Source organism: Dreissena polymorpha, chromosome 14 (genome assembly GCF_020536995.1).
Source record: "Dreissena polymorpha isolate Duluth1 chromosome 14, UMN_Dpol_1.0, whole genome shotgun sequence".
NCBI lineage: Eukaryota > Metazoa > Mollusca > Bivalvia > Myida > Dreissenidae > Dreissena > Dreissena polymorpha.
The window spans coordinates 18,708,566-18,730,246 of record NC_068368.1 but is presented as its reverse complement, the minus strand read 5'-3'; the positions used below and the strand labels follow the sequence as shown (position 1 = coordinate 18,730,246).

Genomic DNA, 21,681 nt, shown 5'->3' with positions numbered 1-21,681 from the left:
CATTCAGGTGTACGGAGTGGAGGAGGTGGGAGGGTAGGTAGAGAAATGGTCGATCATTCAGGTGTACGGCGTGAAGGAGGTGGGAGGGTAGGTAGAGAAATGGTCGATCATTCAGGTGTACGGCGTGGAGGAGGTGGGAGGGAAGGTAGAGGAATGGCCAATGATTCAGGTGTACGGCGTGGAGGAGGTGGGAGGGTAGGTACTCTCCTCATACAGGGATATGCAACAGTCAGGGAATATTTTTTTGGCTTTGAGTTTGGAAGAATTGTGGAAATGTGGTCATGGGAAAGCAGCTTGGTCTGTTGTTGTTTTTTCAGAATCTTGATACTTGGGATTTTATTATGCATAAGTAGAAGAAAATGGAATCTTAATTTTTCAGACCTATTGCTTAATATAGAATAATAATTATCATGGCATGTACATTTGAAGTCCTAACTTCAAAGTTTAAGGTGTTTGTTGTTCCTTTATCATATAATATTAGCTTATGGTTACATCTATTACTCTTCTGATAATGTTTCTGGATTTTTGATTATTTTTATGTCATGAATCTTGAGCATTTTTTTTGGAAGTTTTCATATTTCAATGACTGCAAAAAGAAAAGTATGGATACTAAGAAAATAAGCCTAGCTCTGACAACTTGACTCAATGCATGTGCATACAATACCATACTAGATTAGCCTGTAGTCAGTGACAACACTTTCTGTTTTTATGGAATTTTTGTTTTTTAGGAAGTCTCTTCTAAATGAAAATCCATTCAAAGCGGTAAGTTTGGTTCCGACGACACTATACGCACATGCATGAAGCCCTGCTTTCCTTGAGCGGGGCAAAAAATTATGCCTTCAAACTTCTGTCAATTCAAGACCAGTTATTTCAGTGATTAAAATTCCTGCAGTCATACTTCTGTGAATGTGATTTCAGAGGTGGCTTCTTCACGATGCAACATGAGGTGGTAGACGTGAGCAGCTCTGTACACCGGCTGTACTCGTGGATGGACCCAGTGGCACTGGAGACACTCGTCATAGAGGTACACAGTCTGACTACAGTTGAGCTGTAACCTGCGAAAACAGAGCACAATGCATGTGCTTAAAGTGTCCTCCCATATTAGCCTGTGCTGTTTGCAAAGGCTAATCAGGAATGACACTTTCCTCATTTAATGGATTTTTTGTTTGTTAACCCTTTGCATGCTGGAAAATATGTCGTCTGCTAAAATGTCGTCTGCTGAATTTCTTAAATAAGCATTTTCTTTGATTTTTTTTTTCAAAGAATACTATCAGAATAGCAAACAGTTTGGATCCTGATGAGACGCCACGTTCTGTGGCGTCTCATCTGGATCAAAACTGTTTGCAAAAGCCTTCAAAATTCGGTTCCAGCACTGAAAGAGTTAAGGCAGTCCCTTTTGAATGAAAACTGACTCTAATGGTCTTTCATGATTAGTCAGAAGTGTGCTGTATTAAACAAATGTTAAATTGTTGAATTTGTTGATTTATTTGAGGTTGTATGAATACTTCTTCATTGAAACATATTATGAGTAAAATAAATTATAGAAATGTTATAAATGTTGAATTTACATTTTCATGTTGTTCTACAAAGAACTTATACATGTGAATTTATTTTAATTTAACTGTTTATCATAGTCATTTTTGCTCTGATTTTGACAATATGATCTATAAGTATGTAAACATTTTAGAAAGCAATTCAAAGTTCTTATGTTTAGTGTGTGGAACTATTTTCTTCACTGTATTGATAAGACTAAGGTCACATGCAATTTTATCTTTTTTTATACAGAAGCTAAACATGAATTCAATAATATTACTACTACTTTGACTGTTTCAGCAAGTATCAAAACTAGAAAGGCAGTGGCAAACAATGCTGTCAACTGTGGAGATTTGTGTGTAAGTTACTAAGTACAGACGTTGGTCATTAAATAGAAGTGTTACTTTTTGCTCACCTCTCGACAATATCTAGAATTATTAGAAATCTGGATTACGTGCATTCTAAATCCAGGTCACAAGGTCAAATGTTAGATAAACCTTGTAACCACGCTATTGGGCAATTGTATGAGACAGTCATGATTGGTCAGGCTTGGTCAAACTGTTGAGCTTCACAATATATAGGCTGACTTAAAATCTCGATCATGTGGGTATAAAAACTAAGTCCTGGCCATTATTTTGAAAAACATTGTAAGAATTCGAAAGGCCACATTCATGACTCAATCTTTATCACATTAGTTGTATTTGTTTATCTTGAAAATATCAAGGCCAAATTAGACTCTGGGTGCACCCAAAAACTTGGTAACCTGGTTAAATCTTACAAAAATCTTGTAGCCACTTTAAAGGCCATATTTATGGCTCAATTTTGAAGAAAAACATGTTCAGAATATTTATCTTGAAATTATTTAGGCTGATTTTGAATCTGTGTCAAATGTGCCGAAAAACTAGGTCACCGATCACATTTATGACTCAATCTTGATGAAACTTGGTTATAGTGTTAACCTTGAAAATATCTAGTCTGAACTTTAATCTTGATCACATGCATCAGAAAACTTGGTAAACTAATCAAATTTGAGAAAAACACCTTGTAACCACATTTATGTCAGATTCAGTATTTATGACACTTGGTGAATGTCTAGGCTGAGTTTGATTCTGGTTAATATTTGCCAAAAAAATAAGGTACCCAGGACAAATAAGGAAAATCATGTAACCACTCTAAATGCCATTTTGATGACTCAGTCTTGATTTTTATGCCCCCGGATCAAATGATCGGGGGTGTATTGTTTTTGGCCTGTCTGTCATTGTATGTGTGTGTGTGTGTGTGTGTGTGTGTGTGTGTGTGTGTGTGTGTGTGTGTGTGTGTGTGTGTGTGTGTGTGTGTGTGTGTGTGTGTGTGTGTGTGTGTGTGTGTGTGTGTGTGTGTCCCAAAACTTTGACCAAAACTTTAACCTTCTACATAACTTTTGCAATATTGAACATAACAACTTGATATTTGGTATGCATGTGCATCTCATGGAGCTGCACATTTTGAGTGGGCTGCACATTTTGAGTGGTGAAAGGTCACTGTCATCCTTCAAGGTCAAAGGTCAATTATTTTTTTTTTTAATTCAAAGCTGTGCATTAGGGGGCATTGTGTTTCTGACAAACACATCTCTTGTTTTATTACAATATCAAGGCCATGTATCACTATGGGTATGTCAAGTGGGGTCAAAAACTATGTCACCAGGTCAAGCCTTCTAAAATTACTGTACCTAGAACTCAGGTGATCGCTTTAGGTCCATTGTGGCCCTCTTGTTTTTGCAACATTTAAAGCAGCAATACAATTGAGTCATGTTTGAAAGAATTTTGTTATATTGCTAGTTTAAGCGTGCATAGTTAAAATATGGACATACTGTGTTTTTACTTTTGTATTTTTTTTTTTATTGTTTCTGTGTTTTTCTATCTTCATTTGATTTGTTTTGCAGTGGATCTGGCAATTCTAGTGGTTTAACTGAGGAAAAGATATTTGAGGTGGGTACATTATATATTAAATGTAAAATGTATGTTTGTTGGTTATGCCATAATTATGCCCCCCTTCGAGGAAGAGGGGGTATATTGCTTTGCACATGTCTGTCGGTCGGTCTGTCGGTCCGTTCACCTGGTGGTTTCCGGATGATAACTCAAGAACGCTTGGGCCTAGGATCATGAAACTTCATAGGTACATTGATCATGACTCGCAGATGACCCCTATTGATTTTGAGGTCAAAGGTCAAAGTCACGGTGACCTGAAATAGTAAAATGGTTTCGGGATGATAACTCAAGAACGCTTAGGCCTAGGATCATGAAACTTGATAGGTACATTGATCATGACTCGCAGATGACCCCTATTGATTTTCAGGTCACTAGGTCAAAGGTCAAGGTCACAGTGACCCAAAAGTTAATTGGTTTCCGGATGATAACTCAAGAACGCTTATGCCTAGGATCATGAAACTTTGTTGGTAGATTGATAATGGCTGGCAGATGACCCCTATTGATTTTCAGGTCAAAGGTAAAGGTCAGGGTGACCCAAAATAGTAAAATGGTTTCCAGATGATAACTCAAGAAAGCTTATGCCTAGGATCATGAAACTTCATAGGTACATTGATCATGACTCGCAGATGACCCCTATTGATTTTCAGGTCACTAGATCAAAGGTCAAGGTCACGGTGACCTGAAATAGTAAAATGGTTTCCGGATGATAACTCAAGAACGCTTATGCCTAGGATCATGAAACTTGATAGGTAGTTTGATCATGACTCGCAGTTGACCCCTATTGATTTTCAGGTCACTATATCAAAGGTCAAGGTCACGGTGACCTGAAATAGTAAAATGGTTTCCGGATGATAACTCAAGAACGCTAATGGCTACGATCATGAAACTTCATAGGTACATTGATCATGACTCGCAGATGACCCCTATTGATTTTGAGGTCACTAGGTCAAAGGTCAAGGTCATGGTGACCCGAAATAGTAAAATGGTTTCCGGATGATAACTCAAGAACGCTTATGCCTAGCATCATGAAACTTCATAGGTACATTGATCATGACTCGCAGATGACCCCTATCGATTTTGAGGTCACTAGGTCAAAGGTCAAGTTCACGGTGACCCGAAATAGTAAAATGGTTTCCGGATGATAACTGAAGAACGCTTATTCCTAGGATCATGAAACTTGATAGGTAGATTGATCATGACTCACAGATGACCCCTATTGATTTTCAGGTCACTAGGTCAAAGGTCAAGGTCACTGTGACCCGAATTAGTAAAATGGTTTCAGGATGATAACTCAAGAATGCTTATGGCTAGAATCATGAAACTTCATAGGTACATTGATCATGACTGGCAGTACCTATTGATTTTCAGGTCACTAGGTCAAAGGTCAAGGTCACAGTGACAAAAAACATATTCACATAATGGCTGTCACTACAACGGAGAGCCCATATGGGGGGCATGCATGTTTTACAAACAGCCCTTGTTACTTGGTTATATGGTGATTTGACTTTAAGATGTGGTCCTGAATTTTGCTTCAACTTTGATGTATTTGACATCGATTGGAATTCACATGGTAAAACATCAAAGTAAAGACACTTTGGCAATTTAATAAAAACAAGAATTCACCTTCAAATTATGTAATCCAAATAGTTCAATGCTCTCAGTTATTAATTGACTCCTTTTAAACCATACTGAAACTGCCACAAACTGGTTCAACTTGAACCTTAGTTGAGTTTGAGGGTCTTCTGTAGGCATTCACAGTTAGAAAATTTGTTTTTTGTAGGAATGCAAGAGGTTCACAATTTGTCCTACTAAAACAATGAGTTAACTGGTTACATTTTTCGGATTTGTTTTTAAATTTTGCTTTTTCATGGAATAAATTGTATGATTTTACTTTTTGCGCACTACATACTGCTAACTTACACTGGCGTGTAGTTAGAACAACATGCCACGATACCAAAGATAGTTATAAATAACAAGTCAACACAGTCATATAGAGAATAACAGGTTACTGTCCCATCGTTTTGTAATATATCAGGCGAGGCTTAGAATAATATAACGGCGAGGCTTGCCGAGCCGTTATTTTATTCGTGCCAAGCCTGATATATTACAAAACGATGGAACAGTAACCTGTTTTTCTGTTTATCATACCACACTTTCCTAAAAATCTGCAAAACAATCCATTTTTGATATTTAAAATGTATGCTGATTTTGCTGATCCGGCTTTTACACGTTGACATACATGTAGCGACGGCGTTCTAAAAGACGACACGAATAATCGCTTAGTTTAAACATCGTATTGTTTTCACTACGAATGGGAAGAGTACACCCGCTTTAATTATAAACGTCTTGAATTGGATATCAGGAATAGATTGCAACGACAAATTTAATCGAAGAACACACTTCACCGAATAGTTTGGAGACACCATTTTGGAGATGTGTATTGAAATTGACATTTTATGATGGTGTCAACATTGACATAAGCGCATTTAATCGTTTGTTCAAATAGTTGAGAATTAGCATACAGTTATCATTTGTCTTGACTTTCTGTGCAACACTTACACTTGCGAGTGCAACGACTATATCGATATTTAAGACTAATCGTCCCATTGATGACGTCATTTAACTTCTGTAGTGCGGCTGTGGTGATTTAAAAAAATAAACGTTTTTGTGATTTATGACTTTAAACTAGAATAAAATATGTACGTTTTTGGGATCAAATTGTTTGTTTTGTTGAACCTGATTCATGTTGATAGAATAGTTGACTTTATTGCAAATCCCACGTAACTCCAAACATTGACTGATATAAGAACTTCCTGTTGACCATGATATAAAAAAATATATCAGGCAACGTTATATCAGGCAGATATCAATGCGTAGGTATGATAAAAAGCAATACACTGGTACCTTTGTGGTTACAAATATGATAATTGATAAGTTGCACTGTTTTGTTCTCACCAAAAATTAACATGCAAACTGTGTTATGTTGGGGGCTATTAGCGTGGACGTAATTGACACGTTTATTTTACTTGCAGTTAAAAACAGTTGTGAAGCTTATTTTGATGTTTTGTTAATCAATATTCAACACTCCTTGCTAGCAAAAATAAAATGTTTACAAGTTGCAATTTAATCGACATTGGCATTTGCTGTTCAAACCTTGACCATTCAACTCCGTATTTATTTGCGAGAATTTAAATTATTAGTAGTAATATACGTCATCAACGATGCTACCACAAAGGTGAAATAAAAGTTTTAATTAATAGGTTAAGTTCTAAAATAATTTATTTACAAAACAACAATCAAATAGTTATAAAAAATAATATTGATGTTGCTTGGAAGTTTCAACAGAATGCACAATGAATCACAGCATCCATATAAGCCATTCCACCAAAAATAATGACATTTGTAATGAATAATATGAAACTCTGATAACTTTTTACTGATATGCTTTGCGCCACAAAAATAAATACAAAATCTAAAGTACATTTAAAAAATTATTAAAATAAATTTTATAATCCATTTGTAATATGAAACTGATGGGACGGCTTATGTTATCAATGCCAGCAATGTCAAATATCTTTCTTTTCTCTAGACAGTACATGTACAAGCACTGTGATATTTTTTATGCCCCCAAAGGAGGGCATATAGTGATTGGACCCTGCGTCCGTCTGTCCGTCTGTCTTTCCGTCACACTTTGCATTTAGGTTTCTGCGTTTAGGTTTCGAAAAATGCTCATAACTCCTTTGTCCCTTTAGATAGCAACTTGATATTTGGCATGAACGTGTATCTCATGGAGCTGCACATTTTGAGTGGTGAAAAGTCAAGGTGAAGGTCATCCTTCAAGGTCAAAGGTCAAATATATGGCTTCAAAGCGGCGTAGAAGGGGGCATTGTTTTTTCTGACAAACACATCTCTTGTTTTAAGTATACCTTAACAGTTTAACTTGTTTAGGTTGTTCAGTTAACCGGTAACAGTAAAAGGTTAACTGGTTAGTGTATTTTGTAACCCGATGCATCCTTAGTTTTTTGACAGCTACACACAGACTTGTGAAGTAGTAAGTTCACCAAGAGTACTATTTTTAACATAATTTTAAACTATATTAATTGCTTTTTAATATCTTACCTATCAAGATACATTCATTTCTATGAAATGTTAGTTTCAGTATTAAAAGTACATGTTTAAAATGTGTTCTCATACCATTATACACAAATTTGTATAGATTATTGCGCAGGTTTAACAATGGAATGCAGATTTTTTTTATCTCACCTGAGCACAACGTGCTCATGGTGAGCTTTTGTGATCGCCTTTTGTCCGTCGTGCATCGTGCGTTGTGCGGCGTCAACATTTGACTTGTTAACTCTCTAGAGGCCACATTTATTGTCCAATCTTCATGAAATTGGTCAGAAGATTGGTCTCAATGATATCTTGGATGAGTTCAGAAATGGTTATGTTTGCTTGAAAAACATGGCTGCCAAGGGGCGGGGCATTTTTCCTTATATGGCTAACATGGCTATAGTAAAATCTTGTTAACACTCTAGAGGCCACATTTATTGTCTGATCTTCATGAAACTTGGTCAGAAGATTTATCCCAATAATATCTTGGATGAGTTCAAAAATGATGCTGGTTGGTTGAAAAACATGGCCGCCAGGGGGCGGGGCATTTTTCCTTATATAGCTATATATAGTAAAATTTTGTTAACACTCTTGAGGCCACATTTATTTTCCAATCTTGATGAAATATGGTCAGAAGATTTGTCTTAATGATATCTTGGATGAGTTTGAAAATGGTTACGTTTGCTTGAAAAACATGGCCGCCATGGGGCAGGGCATTTTTTCCTTATATGTATGGCTATATAAGGCTATAGTAAAATCTTTATAACACTCTAGAAGCCACATTTATAGTCCGATCCTCATGAAACTTGGTCAGAAGATTCATCCCAATAATATCTTGGACGAGTTCAAAAATGATGCCGGTTGGTTGAAAAACATGGCCACCACGGGGGCGGGTCTTATATGGCTATAGTAAAACCTCGTTAACACTCTAGAGGTCACATTTATTTTCCGATCATCATGAAACTTGGTCAGAAGATTTGTCTTAATGATATCTTGGATGAGTTCGAAAATGGTTTTGGTTGCTTAAAAAACATGGCCACCAGGGGCCGGGCATTTTTCCTTATATGGCTATAGTAAAACCTTGTTAACACTCTAGAGGCAACATTTTTTGTCCAATCTTCATGAAATTTGGTCAGAAGATTGGTCTCAATGATATCTTGGGTGAGTTTGAAAATAATTATGTTTGCATGAAAAAAATGGCTTCCAAGGGGCGGGGCATTTTTCCTTATATGGCTATAGTAAAATCTTGTTAACACTCTAGAGGCCACATTTACTGTCCGATCATTCATGAAACTGGGTCTGAAGATTCATCCCAATAATATCTTGGACGAGTTCAAAAATGATGCTGGTTGGTTGAAAAACATGGCTGCCAGGGGGCGGGGCATTTTTCCTTATATGGCTATAGTAAAACCTTGTTAACACTCTAGAGGCCACATTTATTTTCCAATCTTCATGAAACTTGGTCAAAAGATTTGTCCCAATAATATCTTGTTATCTCAGGTGGGCAACTTTGGGCCTTTCAGGCCCTCTTGTTTAAAACTTTGATTGAAACAAAAACAAAAATACTTGGGATGTCTGTTGGTAATTGACAGAAGCATGCTAGGAATAATTGAGTGAGCTGCATTCTGGGAAAACTGGGCTTAAAGCATTATCCCAGAATAGCCGTTGCTGTCCGCTCAGAATATGCAGGACTACAATATCAGCTTTTATGGATTTTTTTTTCGTTTTAAGGGAAGTCTCTTTTCTTAACAAAAATTCAGTGTAGGTTGAAGTTTTTTCCCTGATTAGCCTGTGCAGAGTGCACAGGCTTATCTGCAACAACACTTTAGGTGCATGCCTTAAGCCCTGTAATCATCGAGCGCGGATCTGTTACAATTTGAAAATGTTTAGCTAAACAGCTTCAACTTAGTGCATAGTGTATTATTTTTTGAAGAATTTTAACATCTTAAGTTTCATTATCTGATACATATTTTTAGCAGAAGTTCACTTTATATTTTGATCAGATAATATCCTGAACAAATTTTAAAAAGGAAGATCTTCCCCATTTTGTCCTGGAAATACAAATTCTCACTTAATTGAGAGGTAAAACAGACCCCCTAGAATTTTAATTAGTGTTTATATACTGCCTCTTTTTCTAGTAAGCAAATACATTGGTTAAATCGTTCCTGACAGCAGGTCATTAAGAAGACTATGGTCTGGGAAAGTTTTCTTGAAAGATTAGACAGGCCAGAAATTCTGTTAAATTTTAATTGTCTGCAAAATAACGTTTTTATAAAAGAATATGTAATGTGTTTACTGTTCCTGAAAGTTGTTATGTCTGCACTCACTATCTGATTAAGGCCAACCCAAAAGACAAGTGTTTAAGCATACTGACTTTTCCTTGCACTGCCCTCCCTCTCTCTTCAATGAAAAAGTGTTAGTACTGGTGGAATGGGGCTTTTATTTAAATGTGCAACCAAATGTTATACCGCAATCATTTTTTGTTTATAATAAGAAACCTTAATCCTGACCCAACCTAGCTGTTGGCAGTTGCCTAAAGCACATAGTATTTGTTTTACCACACATAAAACATATCAAACAACTAGCAGACTAAAATGTTTTTATAGGAAAATCCTTCCTACAGAGACTTTTAAACACAAGGAACAAAAGAAGTGAAATAAAACTCAAGCTAGAAAGCCTTTTGATTATAGAAGCCTGAACAATGATGTAAACAGGCAAATCTTTTCTTCAGAGACTTTTTAACACAAACAACAAATGAAGTAAAAAAACTCAAGTTAGAAAGTCTTTTGTTTATAGAAGCCTGAACCATGATATTTACAGGCAAATCCTTTAAATTGTGTTCAAAAACAGTCAGCAGAAACAGAAGAAAGAATGGTAACTTAAGTATTGAAGGTCAATATGGGACGATGCTTTACCCACATGTATTAGTCCCAGTTTTCCCAGAACAAGGCACATATGAACTTCACCTGTATTTTTTCAGCCGCTTAGGAGTTTCTACGTGCACGGTCAGGCCAACATGGCAGGGGGAGACCAGCCTTCGTCCAACACACCGTACGTGCTGTTTGGCAGAAATACTCACAGCGACTTGCTCGATCAGGCATCCAGTAAGATCATGAAACCCACTGGCAGCTTTAACACCACTACTGTCGGAAAAGATGCTTGCAATTTTATGGTGAGGGTTCACACTTTGTTTTAACCTTTTCAGCGCTGGAACCGAATTTTAAAGGCCTTTGTAAACAGTTTGGATCCAGATGAGACGCCACAGAACGTGGCGTCTCATCAGGATCCAAACTGTTTGCTATTCTGATAGTATTCTTTGGATTTTTTTTTGGAGATATGCTAATTTTAGAAATTCAGCAGACGACATTTTCGCAGAAAACAAATTTCCCAGCATGCAAAGGGTTAAGATAAATTTTATGGTTTCTTATGAGTCTTGTATCTGATAATTTGATATCGTTCTTGCAATTCTTAAATAAACCTAACTTTATTCTAAAATGGATTATTTCCACAATACCTGCCTAATGATGCATGAACAGGCAGGTGCTGATGGAACTTGTTTTGAGTGTATTTCTCTATCAGTGGTTGTTTTCACCATTTTAGGAATGGGGCTTGTGTCCATCTGATTGGATTGAATCATGTCACTTTGATTAAAGTTGACAAATTGGTGTTGTGCTTTTTTCTGCTTAAAAATAATTCAAAATGGAGTATAAATGTATTTTCAATATTATATTTACTAAAGTTTAAATTAAAAAGCTGAAATAAACTAAATAGCATATATTAAAATAAAAAATGTTATTATTATTAGCTCGGCGTTTTCGGAGAAAACCCGAGGTATTGTCATAGCCAGCTCGTCGTCCGGCGTCCGCGTCATGCTAAAACCGTAACATTTTGTTAAGGTTTTGAAAATTGGCTCTAAAATCAAATTGCTGACACCAACAACTTTGAAAATGCATATGTAGATGCATGCACCTTGATGGATTCTACACGCCACACCCATTTTGGGGTCACTAGGTCAAAGGTCAAGGTCACTGACCTGTGAAAAAAAAAAATTCTGGCAAGCTTTAATTTATTCAAAACTGCACCCGTAGCCCAGCGTGGCACCCATGATGCGGTGCTCTTGTTTTTAATTTTGGAAGCCTTCAATAAGGAATTTTAGACAGTAATTTGATAATATTTTGTTAAGATTGGAAATGGGCTGAATTTCACTGTCTGTGTATTCCACAGGTGTGCAAGGTGGTGTCCCCTCGTAGTCCCCTGGTCTGCTCCCGGACGTACTTCATGCACAGGCAGTTTGTGGACCCCTTTCAAGGTAGGCTTAGATATGAGCCTCGCTCTGTGAAAATGGGGAATGTATGCATGTGCGTAAAGTGCCGTTCCAGTCCCAGAATCTCCTGTGCAGTCTCACAGAGCAATGCTCAAACATATTTCTTTGCTATCTCATTAGGCAAGGGTATAGCCAAGAAACTATACAAACATGACAGCTGTGCTGTTTCAGTGTTTGATAACCTTTTTGATGTTAGCCTAAAATGCATGTCTTGTTATATTAATGTGATTGGTGTTTTGTGTTTTGTTAACACAAGACACTTTATGCAGGAGAATGTTGCATTAAATAATTTAATTATTAATTTACTATTATTAACTTAATACACTATATTGGCTGATCTGGGACAAATAATTACTAACATACTCTTTGAAAAACTAATAAGGCCCAGCTAATTTGTGTTTGTAATGGATTCAATTGGTGATAGTTAAGCCAATCTTTTTCAGTCCTTCGGTGTCAATTTGGCACTGGGTGAAAGCGTGTTCGGGATTATGAGTCACCTAAAATGATTACACTTGGTTTTACTGGTTTTGTGCTCTTGTAAGACAAGGTTCTGCAACTGATTTCTTGAAATATCAGCTCAGAGTAACATTCATACATTTAGTAATATTCTGACCCAAACGCCAGCCTTAGTAAAATATTTGTTATGCATCTATTGGGAAATTTATCTCAAAGTTTGCAATGTTGCCTGATTGCCAGTTTTTGTATCTCATAGCAGAGAAAATTGTGTTGAATGGGAAATTGTCTTATTTCAAATTTGTCTTGGATATGAAACCAATGGCCATTTTAGAAATGAGTTTTCTTTTTTTTGCTCTGAAATGTAATTACAAGTAATATTTCGTCCTTTCAGCATCAATAAAACTTCAATTTCAGGTTTCTTTTCTCCATTGAGAGCATTATTCTTATGTATGTATCTGGCGAGGATTTATTTGTTATTTTTTGACACTCAAAGTCTGTTCCCAGAAGTAGGCAGTATCAAGAGAAAAAAAGGAAATGATTTTAAATGTTGGATTATTTAACTATTTCACCCAACATGAGTATCGATCAATGTAGTAAGTTATCCTCTACAAATAATACATGTACATAATAATAATAGATTTAGATATAGCAAGTCAAAATGCCTAGACATTTTTGAACTCAAGAACATTTTATATTGTAGCTTAAGCCTTTACCCATTATAAGCAAAGTGAAAATGGCTTTTGAAACCAGCATACAACCAGAACAGCCTGCTAGTAAATCGCAGTCTGTTCAGGTTTTATTCTATTTGCTGCTCATCAGTATCTTAAGTTTGGAAGTGAAGCATTTCAAACTTAATTATGGTACAGAAGATTTAACATTTCATAAAATTTTCTAAGGGACTACAAACACATCAAAGTGGGTTTATAAGTGGCAAAAGTGTTAAGTCATGGTCTGGGTGAGACAGCCCTGTTAGTCCAGCCTAATTCTGTGATTCTTCTTGTAGACATTAAAGCTATAGTTTGGTGTCAGTACAGGATTAAATATATGATTGGAGTCATCCAAACTAGAAAGGGTCACTGCAATGATTTACTCACAGGAATAGCTGTATGTCATCAATAATGCTGTCCTACAGTTGTCAACAAAGTTGTGTTTTTTGTGGGAATGATGTATCTTTTTAAGGATATCTTTAACCCTTTATTGTGTGTGTTCCATGCATTTTGATGCATTTTTTTGGTAGCTGCACCTATACCTTGTGTATGTGTCTGTTGCATGGTTGTGCAAAACTAATGAGATTGCATTGAAATCCTAAGGCTTATATGTACACTTCAACACCGTTATTTCAAACACTGATAATCCGAAGTCACCATTATTTCGAAGTATTTTTCGGGTCCCGATAGTGGTTCTTCTTTGTTTAATGTAAAATTTCATTGTTAATCCGAACTTCGTTAAACAGAAGAAATCGTTTATTCGAAGTGATTCTGTCAGTCCCAATTCGCACCTAATTATCAATCTTTAATCTGAAGTCAAAACTGCAAAACACTGAGTGTAATTTCACACCTTTGTCGTCTGTGCGTTGCATGTCAAAAGCCGATAACTACACCTTTGCCATCTGCGCGTAGCGTGTTAATTTTATAATGTCGTCTAAAGCCGATAATTACTAGGTATGTAGTTTTGCATTCTTTAGAAACAAAAAAACTTGTCAAGTTAGCTCTGAGTAATTCATTTCCGAAAATGTATTCATATGTATTTACATGTATGATGTGCTATTTGTTATATTTTATATGTTCTGATAATTTGTGTTATCCATTATATTTTATATGTTCTGTAATTAGAGAAAAAATAAAAAGTAGAAAAATAATTGTTTTATTTCTCTGTTTGTTACAAGTAGAAATCTATTGCTATCTGACTATCTGACGTTTTTTAAGTAAAACAATTATTAATAGTAGCGTGTAACCCAACCATGCGAATTCCACAAGGTTTTATTTTTACAGAATCAAAGAAGTGTTCTGTCAAATGTTTATTTCGAATTATCGTTAATCCGAAGTTTTTTTAGCGGTCCCGATGACTTCGAAATAACGGTGTTAAAGTGTATATTATTGTGTTTGTGTCCAGGGTAGAACAAGTACTCTGTTTAAGTAAAATGGTCTTGATAAAGGTTCCAATAAATGATTGAAACAAGAACCACAGGGACATTTGCCAGACACCATACATTCGTCACCCCTTGTATTTTTTTTGTATTATCAAATTATTTGTGTTAGATCTTTGAGTAGTAACCTTAATTTTTGTTTGTAGAATAAACAAATATGTTTATATTCATGTCGAAAACAGTGTTGTCTTCTTTATGACTGGCTGTGGTCAACAATTTCCATAGAAAATGTGAAATGTTGGAATTCATTTCTTTAAGTCCTTACTACATGTATTGCTGTTTTAGTGAAATAAGATCTTGATGTTATGTATGAATGTGTCAGACAAACTTCCTAATTTTCAGAAAATATCAGTTGAGAGGTATATATTTATTTAACCCATGTTAGAACATAATTATATTAGGAGAAATAGAGAATGGCAGGTTACTACCGTATTGTTGTGTAATATATCAGGTGCAGGCTTTGAATAAAACTAGAGCTTTGTCACAGACGTGACGTATACCCCCACTTGCCGCATTGACACAGACTATTTTGCATGCTGTCTTCACAAAACAAGAGAATCTAATTTATGGCGATTTTTAACAATTATTATGCCATTAGCATTTATGTCCATTTTTGACCTTTGAACTCAAAGTGTGACCTTGACCTTGACCTTGGAGATATCGATGTAATTCTGTCGGGCGACACACTGTCCAGTAATGGTGAACAAATGTGCCAAATGATTTTAAAATCTCACAATGCACGACATAGTTATGGTCTAGACAAGCTCATTTATGGCCTTTTTTGACCTTTGTACTCAAAGTGTGACCTTGACCTTGGAGATTTTAACGTAATTCTTTCGCCCGACACACCGTCCAATGATGATGAACAAATGTGCCAAATGATTTTAAAATCTCACAATGAACGACATAGTTATGGCCCAGACAAGCTCATTCATGGCCATTTTTGACCCTTTGAACTCAAAGTGTGACCTTTACCTTGGAGATATCTTATGGAACATTTTGAGTGGTAAAATTTCAAGCTGAACATCATCCTTTAAGGTCTAGGGTCGAAAAAACAAAGTCAAGGGAAGTAATAAGCTTTAAATGGACATAATTATCTGACCTGCCCACGTATATATTTTTGTTAAATAAATCAAAGCGGCGCAGTAGGTGGCATTGTGTTGCTGACAAACCCATTGTGGTAAAAGGACAAGGTCAAGGTCATTCTTTACAGTCTATGGTAAAAAATACAAATTTAAGGGAAGTAATAATCTTTAAAGGGAGATAATTATTCAATATTGAACATAGCCACTTTATATATTTGGCATGCATGTGTACCTCATGCAGCTGCACATTTTGAGTGGTGAATCTACAGTCACGGTAGTGGCTTTTAATTATTTGCTACTAAAAATAGAGATTTGTTACAGACAATTATTTTAAAGGGAAGTAATTTATATAATTATAAATCTCATATTATATTTTTCCTTACCAAGAATTGAACTTCTTTTAACAGTTACTGTACAGATTTATTATTTAGATTATTTATAACCCAAATGATTGATTCGTCAAAGTTTTTTTTAGATGATATAATTATCATTTCTTTGATGTATATTACATACCTGTGGACTTATGTCCATGGATACATGATCAACTCTGGCTATGATCTCTTTTAAAGCACAGGCCTTGGTTGTCAGTGATGTAATTGACTGTGAGACCCTCCCCCCCCCCCGTGGTTGGATTGGGCAAAATTCAAGGGTAGTAATAACCTTTAGAGGGAGATGATTTCTATACCTGCCAAATGATAGATATAAATTTTATTTCAATGCAGCGCAGTAGGAGGCATTGTGTTTCTGACAAACTCATCTCTTGTTGGGTCACTAGATCAAAGGTCAAGGTCACAGTGACCTCTAAAAAAAATAATAATTCTTACAAGCTTTCGCAGACGAGCTTGGCACCAGTTATGCGGTGCTCTTGTTGACCTTTGAACTCAAAGTGTGACCTTGACCTTTGAGATATCAACGTAATTTTTTCGCGCGATACACCGTCCAATGATGGTTAACAAATGTGCCTAATGATTTTAAAATCTCACAATGATTGACATAGTTATTGCCTGGACAAGCTCATGTATGGCCATTTTTGACCTTTTAACTCAAAGTGTGACCTTGACCTCGGAGATATGGACCTAATTCTTTCGCGCGACACACCGTCCAATTGGTTGGTCGGTCGGTCGGTCTGTCCCAAAAGCTTGTCGTTGCCATAACTATGTTGTTCATTGTGAGATTTTAAAATCATTCGGCACATTTGTTGACCATCATTAGACGGTGTGTAACGCGAAAGAATCACGTCAATATCTCCAAGGTCAAGGTCACAATTTGCGTTTGAAGGTCAAAAATGGCCATTAATGATCTTGTCTGAGCCATGACTCTGTAATTCATTGTGACATTTTAAAATCATTTGGCACATTTGTCACCATTATTGGACAGTGTGTCGCGCGAAAGAATTACGTCAATATCTCCAAGGTCAAGGTTGCCACAACTAAAAATAGATTGATTTTGAAAGCGGGTGGAACAAGCTTGTCCGGGCCATAATTTTGTCGGTCATAGTCAGATTTTAAAATCATTTGGCACATTTGTTCACCTTTATTAGACGGTGTGTTGCTCGAAAGAATTGCGTCGCTATCTCCAAGGTCAAGGTCACAATTTGAGTTTGAAGGTCAAAAATAGGCATAAATGAGCTTGTCCGGGCCCTTACTTTGTGATTCATTGTGAGATTTTAAAATCATTTCGCACATTCGTTCACCATCATTAGACGGTGTGTCACGCGAAAGAATCACGTCAATATCTCCAAGGTCAAGGTCACAATTTGCGTTTGAAGTTCAAAAATGGCCATTAATGAGCTTGTCTGTGCCATTACTATGTTATTCATTGTGACATTTTAAAATCATTTGGCACATTTGTTCACCATTATTGGACGGTGTGTCGCGCGAAAGAATTACGTCAATTTCTCCAAGGGTCAAGGTTGCCACAACTAAAAATAGATTGATTTTAAAACAACTATGTAAATATGAACAATCAGTAACAATGCACATTTTGATTTTGAGTTGTCTCTCTTTATCAGACTTTTTTTTTCTAATTGAAATCAAGGTCAATTTTACACATTGGGGTTAACAATACACAATTTAAAATTGTCTCCCTTTATCAGACTTTTTTCAACTGAAAACCTGGTTTTGTGACAATTTTGTCCCTTGTATAAAAATATATCTGGCTTTTTTATATCAGGCAGATGCAGGGGTATGATTCAGTCTTCTAAAAAAAAAATATTCTAACTCAATGCACATTAACATGGTTATCAAATGGACTTTGAAACTTGTCAATGGTCAATTTTGATCTTTGGAATTGCTGGAGGCTTAAAATTCAATTAAATACTGCTTGTGGTGATGTCTTCAAAATGACTATGTTACAAGGAAGCTGAAACTCAATATATATAACTAAAGCCAATCCATGCACAATATTGTATGTGTTTAATAAATAAATACTTGTATAAAGATAATATAAATATTCTCTTATGGTTAAATACAATATATAAAATGGATTTAAATTGCGCCCTTATAAGCCCTAGGCATATTGTGCTGTTAAAAACAATAAATATTAATGTCAAGTATGAAGGATGATAAGGAAGGAAACAATAACAAAGAAACAAGATGATGATTATGATGATGATGATAATGATGATACAATAAATATGATTGCAAGAGTTGGAATGATGATGAAGGTAATAATTAAATTGATGACGAGAAAAACAAGATGACAGTATAATGCTAACAACAGCAACAACAGGAAGAAAGAAACTGAAGTCGATACAGTTTGTTACAACAGAAGTAGATTTGCTGGTGCCACATATAGTACGAGTGAAAACAAACAGTGAATATATTGTACAAAGCAAAGAAGTAAGGTGTCCCAGTTTGTGTTAGGCTTGGAGCAAAGTGGGAGAGGAGATCAAAGAAAAGAAAAGGTGCCACAAGCAACAGATATAGAAACACCATAACAATCGCCAGTTTGGTCAGCATAATTTCTTCTTTCAGGCGACGATTCAGAATGAGCGCGGTGCTTGCATTGTGCTTAATAAACAGATAGTTCCTTGAGACGACAGTTTGTCGTGTGCCATAACAGAGTGGGAATAGCATGAAGAACAGTAGGGGTGTTGGAAGGAAGATTGTAATGGAGGTTATGTACCAGTAGTATATGGCTTTGTAATCCTCGATATTTGAGTTTGAAGTTTTACGGAGAAGCGCGGATGTTTGATCATGGTAAAGGCTTCCCTGACGAACGATGTTGTACTCCCAATAGCGCGGCAGGGCGCTTATAGCGCCGATTAGATACACTAGGAACACCACTATAGCTGCCTGAGTAGGCGAACACAAGGATTGTGATTTACGTGATGTGACTGTTATCGACCTTTCCAGGCTCATCAATATAAGAAGCCATATTGTAACAAACCAGAACCAGTCTCGAGTAATTAAGGCATATTTCTGTGCAGCAACCAGGTAATCCTGGTATCCCACATAATGCTGGACATTGTAAACTATTGTTGACACGATAAAGAGCACACTCGCTATGGATAATCCCAGCAAATACGTGTCCATGGATGTGCGGAACTGTTTTAGAAGCACCACAAAATTAACGATGTTCCCAACCAGTCCGAATCCCAGGATTACCGGAAAGGCGACGTAGCAGACATAGTTGGAGATTTCCATCCAGTGCTCCATAGTGCCTGACGCATTCTGAACCCCCTGGTAGCAGTCTGTGTGGGGCGTGATGCATTCCAAGGGGGGAAGTAGCACCAAGGGTTTGTCACGGTACACCGTGGAGTGATAGGCCCCGTTCATCGTGACCGTGAATGTTGTTCAGCGAGTCGCACTGTTTATGCGAGTTGATGGTAGATGTGCGGCATATAGGTCGGTTGAAAATTGGCTTGAATAATTGTCCTTTCACAGTGTCTGGAGCTGAAACTAAAGGAGAAAATCTTGTTTAGCAGATTGCTTGTTATGAGATAACTGACATGGACGTTGTCAATAGCATGAACCTTGGTCTGGGAAAATGGGGTTTAAAGCATGTGTGTTAAAAGTATGCACAGGCTAATCAGGAATGACACCTGCCTCAACTAGATTTTTTCTTTAATGGGACTACATGTAAATTGAAAATACCAGAGATGCAGAATCTGTGATCCCTGATTAACCATGTGTGAACTGCAAAAGTTAATCTGGAACAACACTTTGCGCACATGCGTTAAGCCCTGTTTTCCCAGATCAAGGCTCATATTAAGTACAGTGTATAGTGAAATTTGTGTACACATATACTCTACAATATTGTGTTCAGATGAACAGGTTGACTGACTGGTGCTGCGGGTCAATTGCTTCATTCAGGATATACATTGTGAGCTTGTATGTACATATATGATTATGATTACTTGCTATCCAATGTCATATAAACATGGAAACGAAATCTACACAAATACTTTTTCAGCATTGTATATCATAATAAGATCAATTAATTTTCCAAAAGATATTTTTACTGCTTAACAGTCTATTTGAAGCAAATGGAATGTATCTGATGAATTGTTTATCCAGCTGGCTTCTTTCCCCCAATTTTCAAAACATGTAACAGTAAACATTTCTTGTTTCAACTTTTCTAAAGTTTAAACTAGAAACATTAGAAACCGTCAATAAATTATGATCACTAGTTGTTAGGAGGATTTTAAATTGTCAACAGAAGCTTAAGTCTAAGATTAAGTGAGCCATGCTCTGGGGAAACTGGGCTACATGCATTTGCATTAAGTGCCATGCCAGATAAGCCTATGCAGTTTGCACAGGCTAATCAGGGATAACTCTTCTGTTTAAATGGAATTTTTCATTTGAATGAAGTCTCTTCTAGATAAGAATTCAGTCTAGGAAAAAAAGGGTTGTCCTCTATTAGCCTGTGGGCACTATTCAGGCTTTTCTGGGACACCACTTTTCGCACATGAATTAATACCAATTTTCCCAGAGGGAGACCACATTATTAGGAACTTTGGGTGCCACGGTGAATTCAAGACTGGCAGAATAATTTGTCTCTTCTGGAAAAAATGTTATTATGGGATATGTCAGCACTCATTATATGAACCATTTGAATTTCAACCTCCATTGAGCTGCGTTCTGGAAAAACTTCATTAAAGGCATGTGCTTAAAGTGATGTGCCAGATTAGCCCGACAAGTTTGCAGGGCTAATCAGGGATAACACTAATTGCTTTATAAAAAAAATATTTAAAGAAGGTCTATACTGAACGAAAATGCAGTGTGGGCGGAAAGCGTTGTCCATCTTTTGTGCGGACTGCACAGTACAATCTGGGATGACACTTTACTAATTTGCATTAAGCCCAGTTTTCCAAGAAGATGGATCAGCAATTTGAATTTTAAAGTCAATAGGTTGTAAACAGCAGATATGTTTTCTACTATGTTGTTGTTGTGAATTATTCTTCTAGCCATCTTCCATCTTTTCAAGGGTAAAACGTTGGATTCTTGTTGCTTTTTGTATCTAAGATATAAGAAAATACTCATTACCAAAAGGTAATTGTTTGCTTGAAATAGACCCATCGCTTCAAACTCAATTAGGCATTCACTGACTCTTGAGCTGTTGGTAATAAATAAATGTCGATGTAAATGTTCTGGTTGTTTATGTTAATTGTTTGCAGCATGACTTATCCTACAATTATCAGAACATACTATTATGCTGTTCTGTGCCAAGTATTTGGATTAGTGTCAAGTTATTCTTTGGCAATTATTTACCTATTTATAGCACTATTATGCACTATAGTTTTAGCATATTCCGTATATAACATATGAGCATTGCTTTGGACAAACAGGGCTGAATACATTTGAGTAAATTGGTGTCCCATAAGCCTAAGCAGTCTGCACATGCATATGGTAAGCACATGTTGCAAACATTTGGAATTAAACATATAATCACTCATACTAAAAAAATCAACTGGTAAACATACAGCCTCTCATATGGTCAAAGGTAACAGTAAAATTACAAAACAAACAATAATGTGAAGTTGGAATAAGATATCAATCTTGGAATAAACTGCGTTTTTTCAAAATGCATTATATGCAGTTTTACCTGTTGTATTTA

The 21,681-nt window shown here is 36.3% G+C and overlaps 2 protein-coding genes across 3 annotated transcripts in view; one reads left to right on the top strand and one right to left on the bottom strand.

Moving 5' to 3' along the window:
• Window positions 1–21,681, top strand: part of LOC127856857 (dynein axonemal assembly factor 9-like) — a 128,058-nt gene that overhangs the window by 18,257 nt on the left and 88,120 nt on the right. The window contains exons 8-12 of the mRNA XM_052393015.1: window positions 919–1,024; window positions 1,834–1,892; window positions 3,455–3,500; window positions 10,591–10,782; window positions 11,835–11,919. Of these exons, the coding sequence (XP_052248975.1) occupies window positions 919–1,024; window positions 1,834–1,892; window positions 3,455–3,500; window positions 10,591–10,782; window positions 11,835–11,919 (488 nt within the window). The remainder of the gene's footprint in view (window positions 1–918; window positions 1,025–1,833; window positions 1,893–3,454; window positions 3,501–10,590; window positions 10,783–11,834; window positions 11,920–21,681) is intronic.
• Window positions 18,019–21,681, bottom strand: part of LOC127856882 (rhodopsin-like) — a 43,097-nt gene continuing 39,434 nt past the window's right edge. For both annotated transcript variants that reach the window (XM_052393062.1, XM_052393063.1), the window contains exon 2: window positions 18,019–19,523. In XM_052393062.1, the coding sequence (XP_052249022.1) occupies window positions 18,333–19,400 (1,068 nt within the window). In that variant the 5' untranslated portion in view covers window positions 19,401–19,523 and the 3' untranslated portion in view covers window positions 18,019–18,332. The remainder of the gene's footprint in view (window positions 19,524–21,681) is intronic.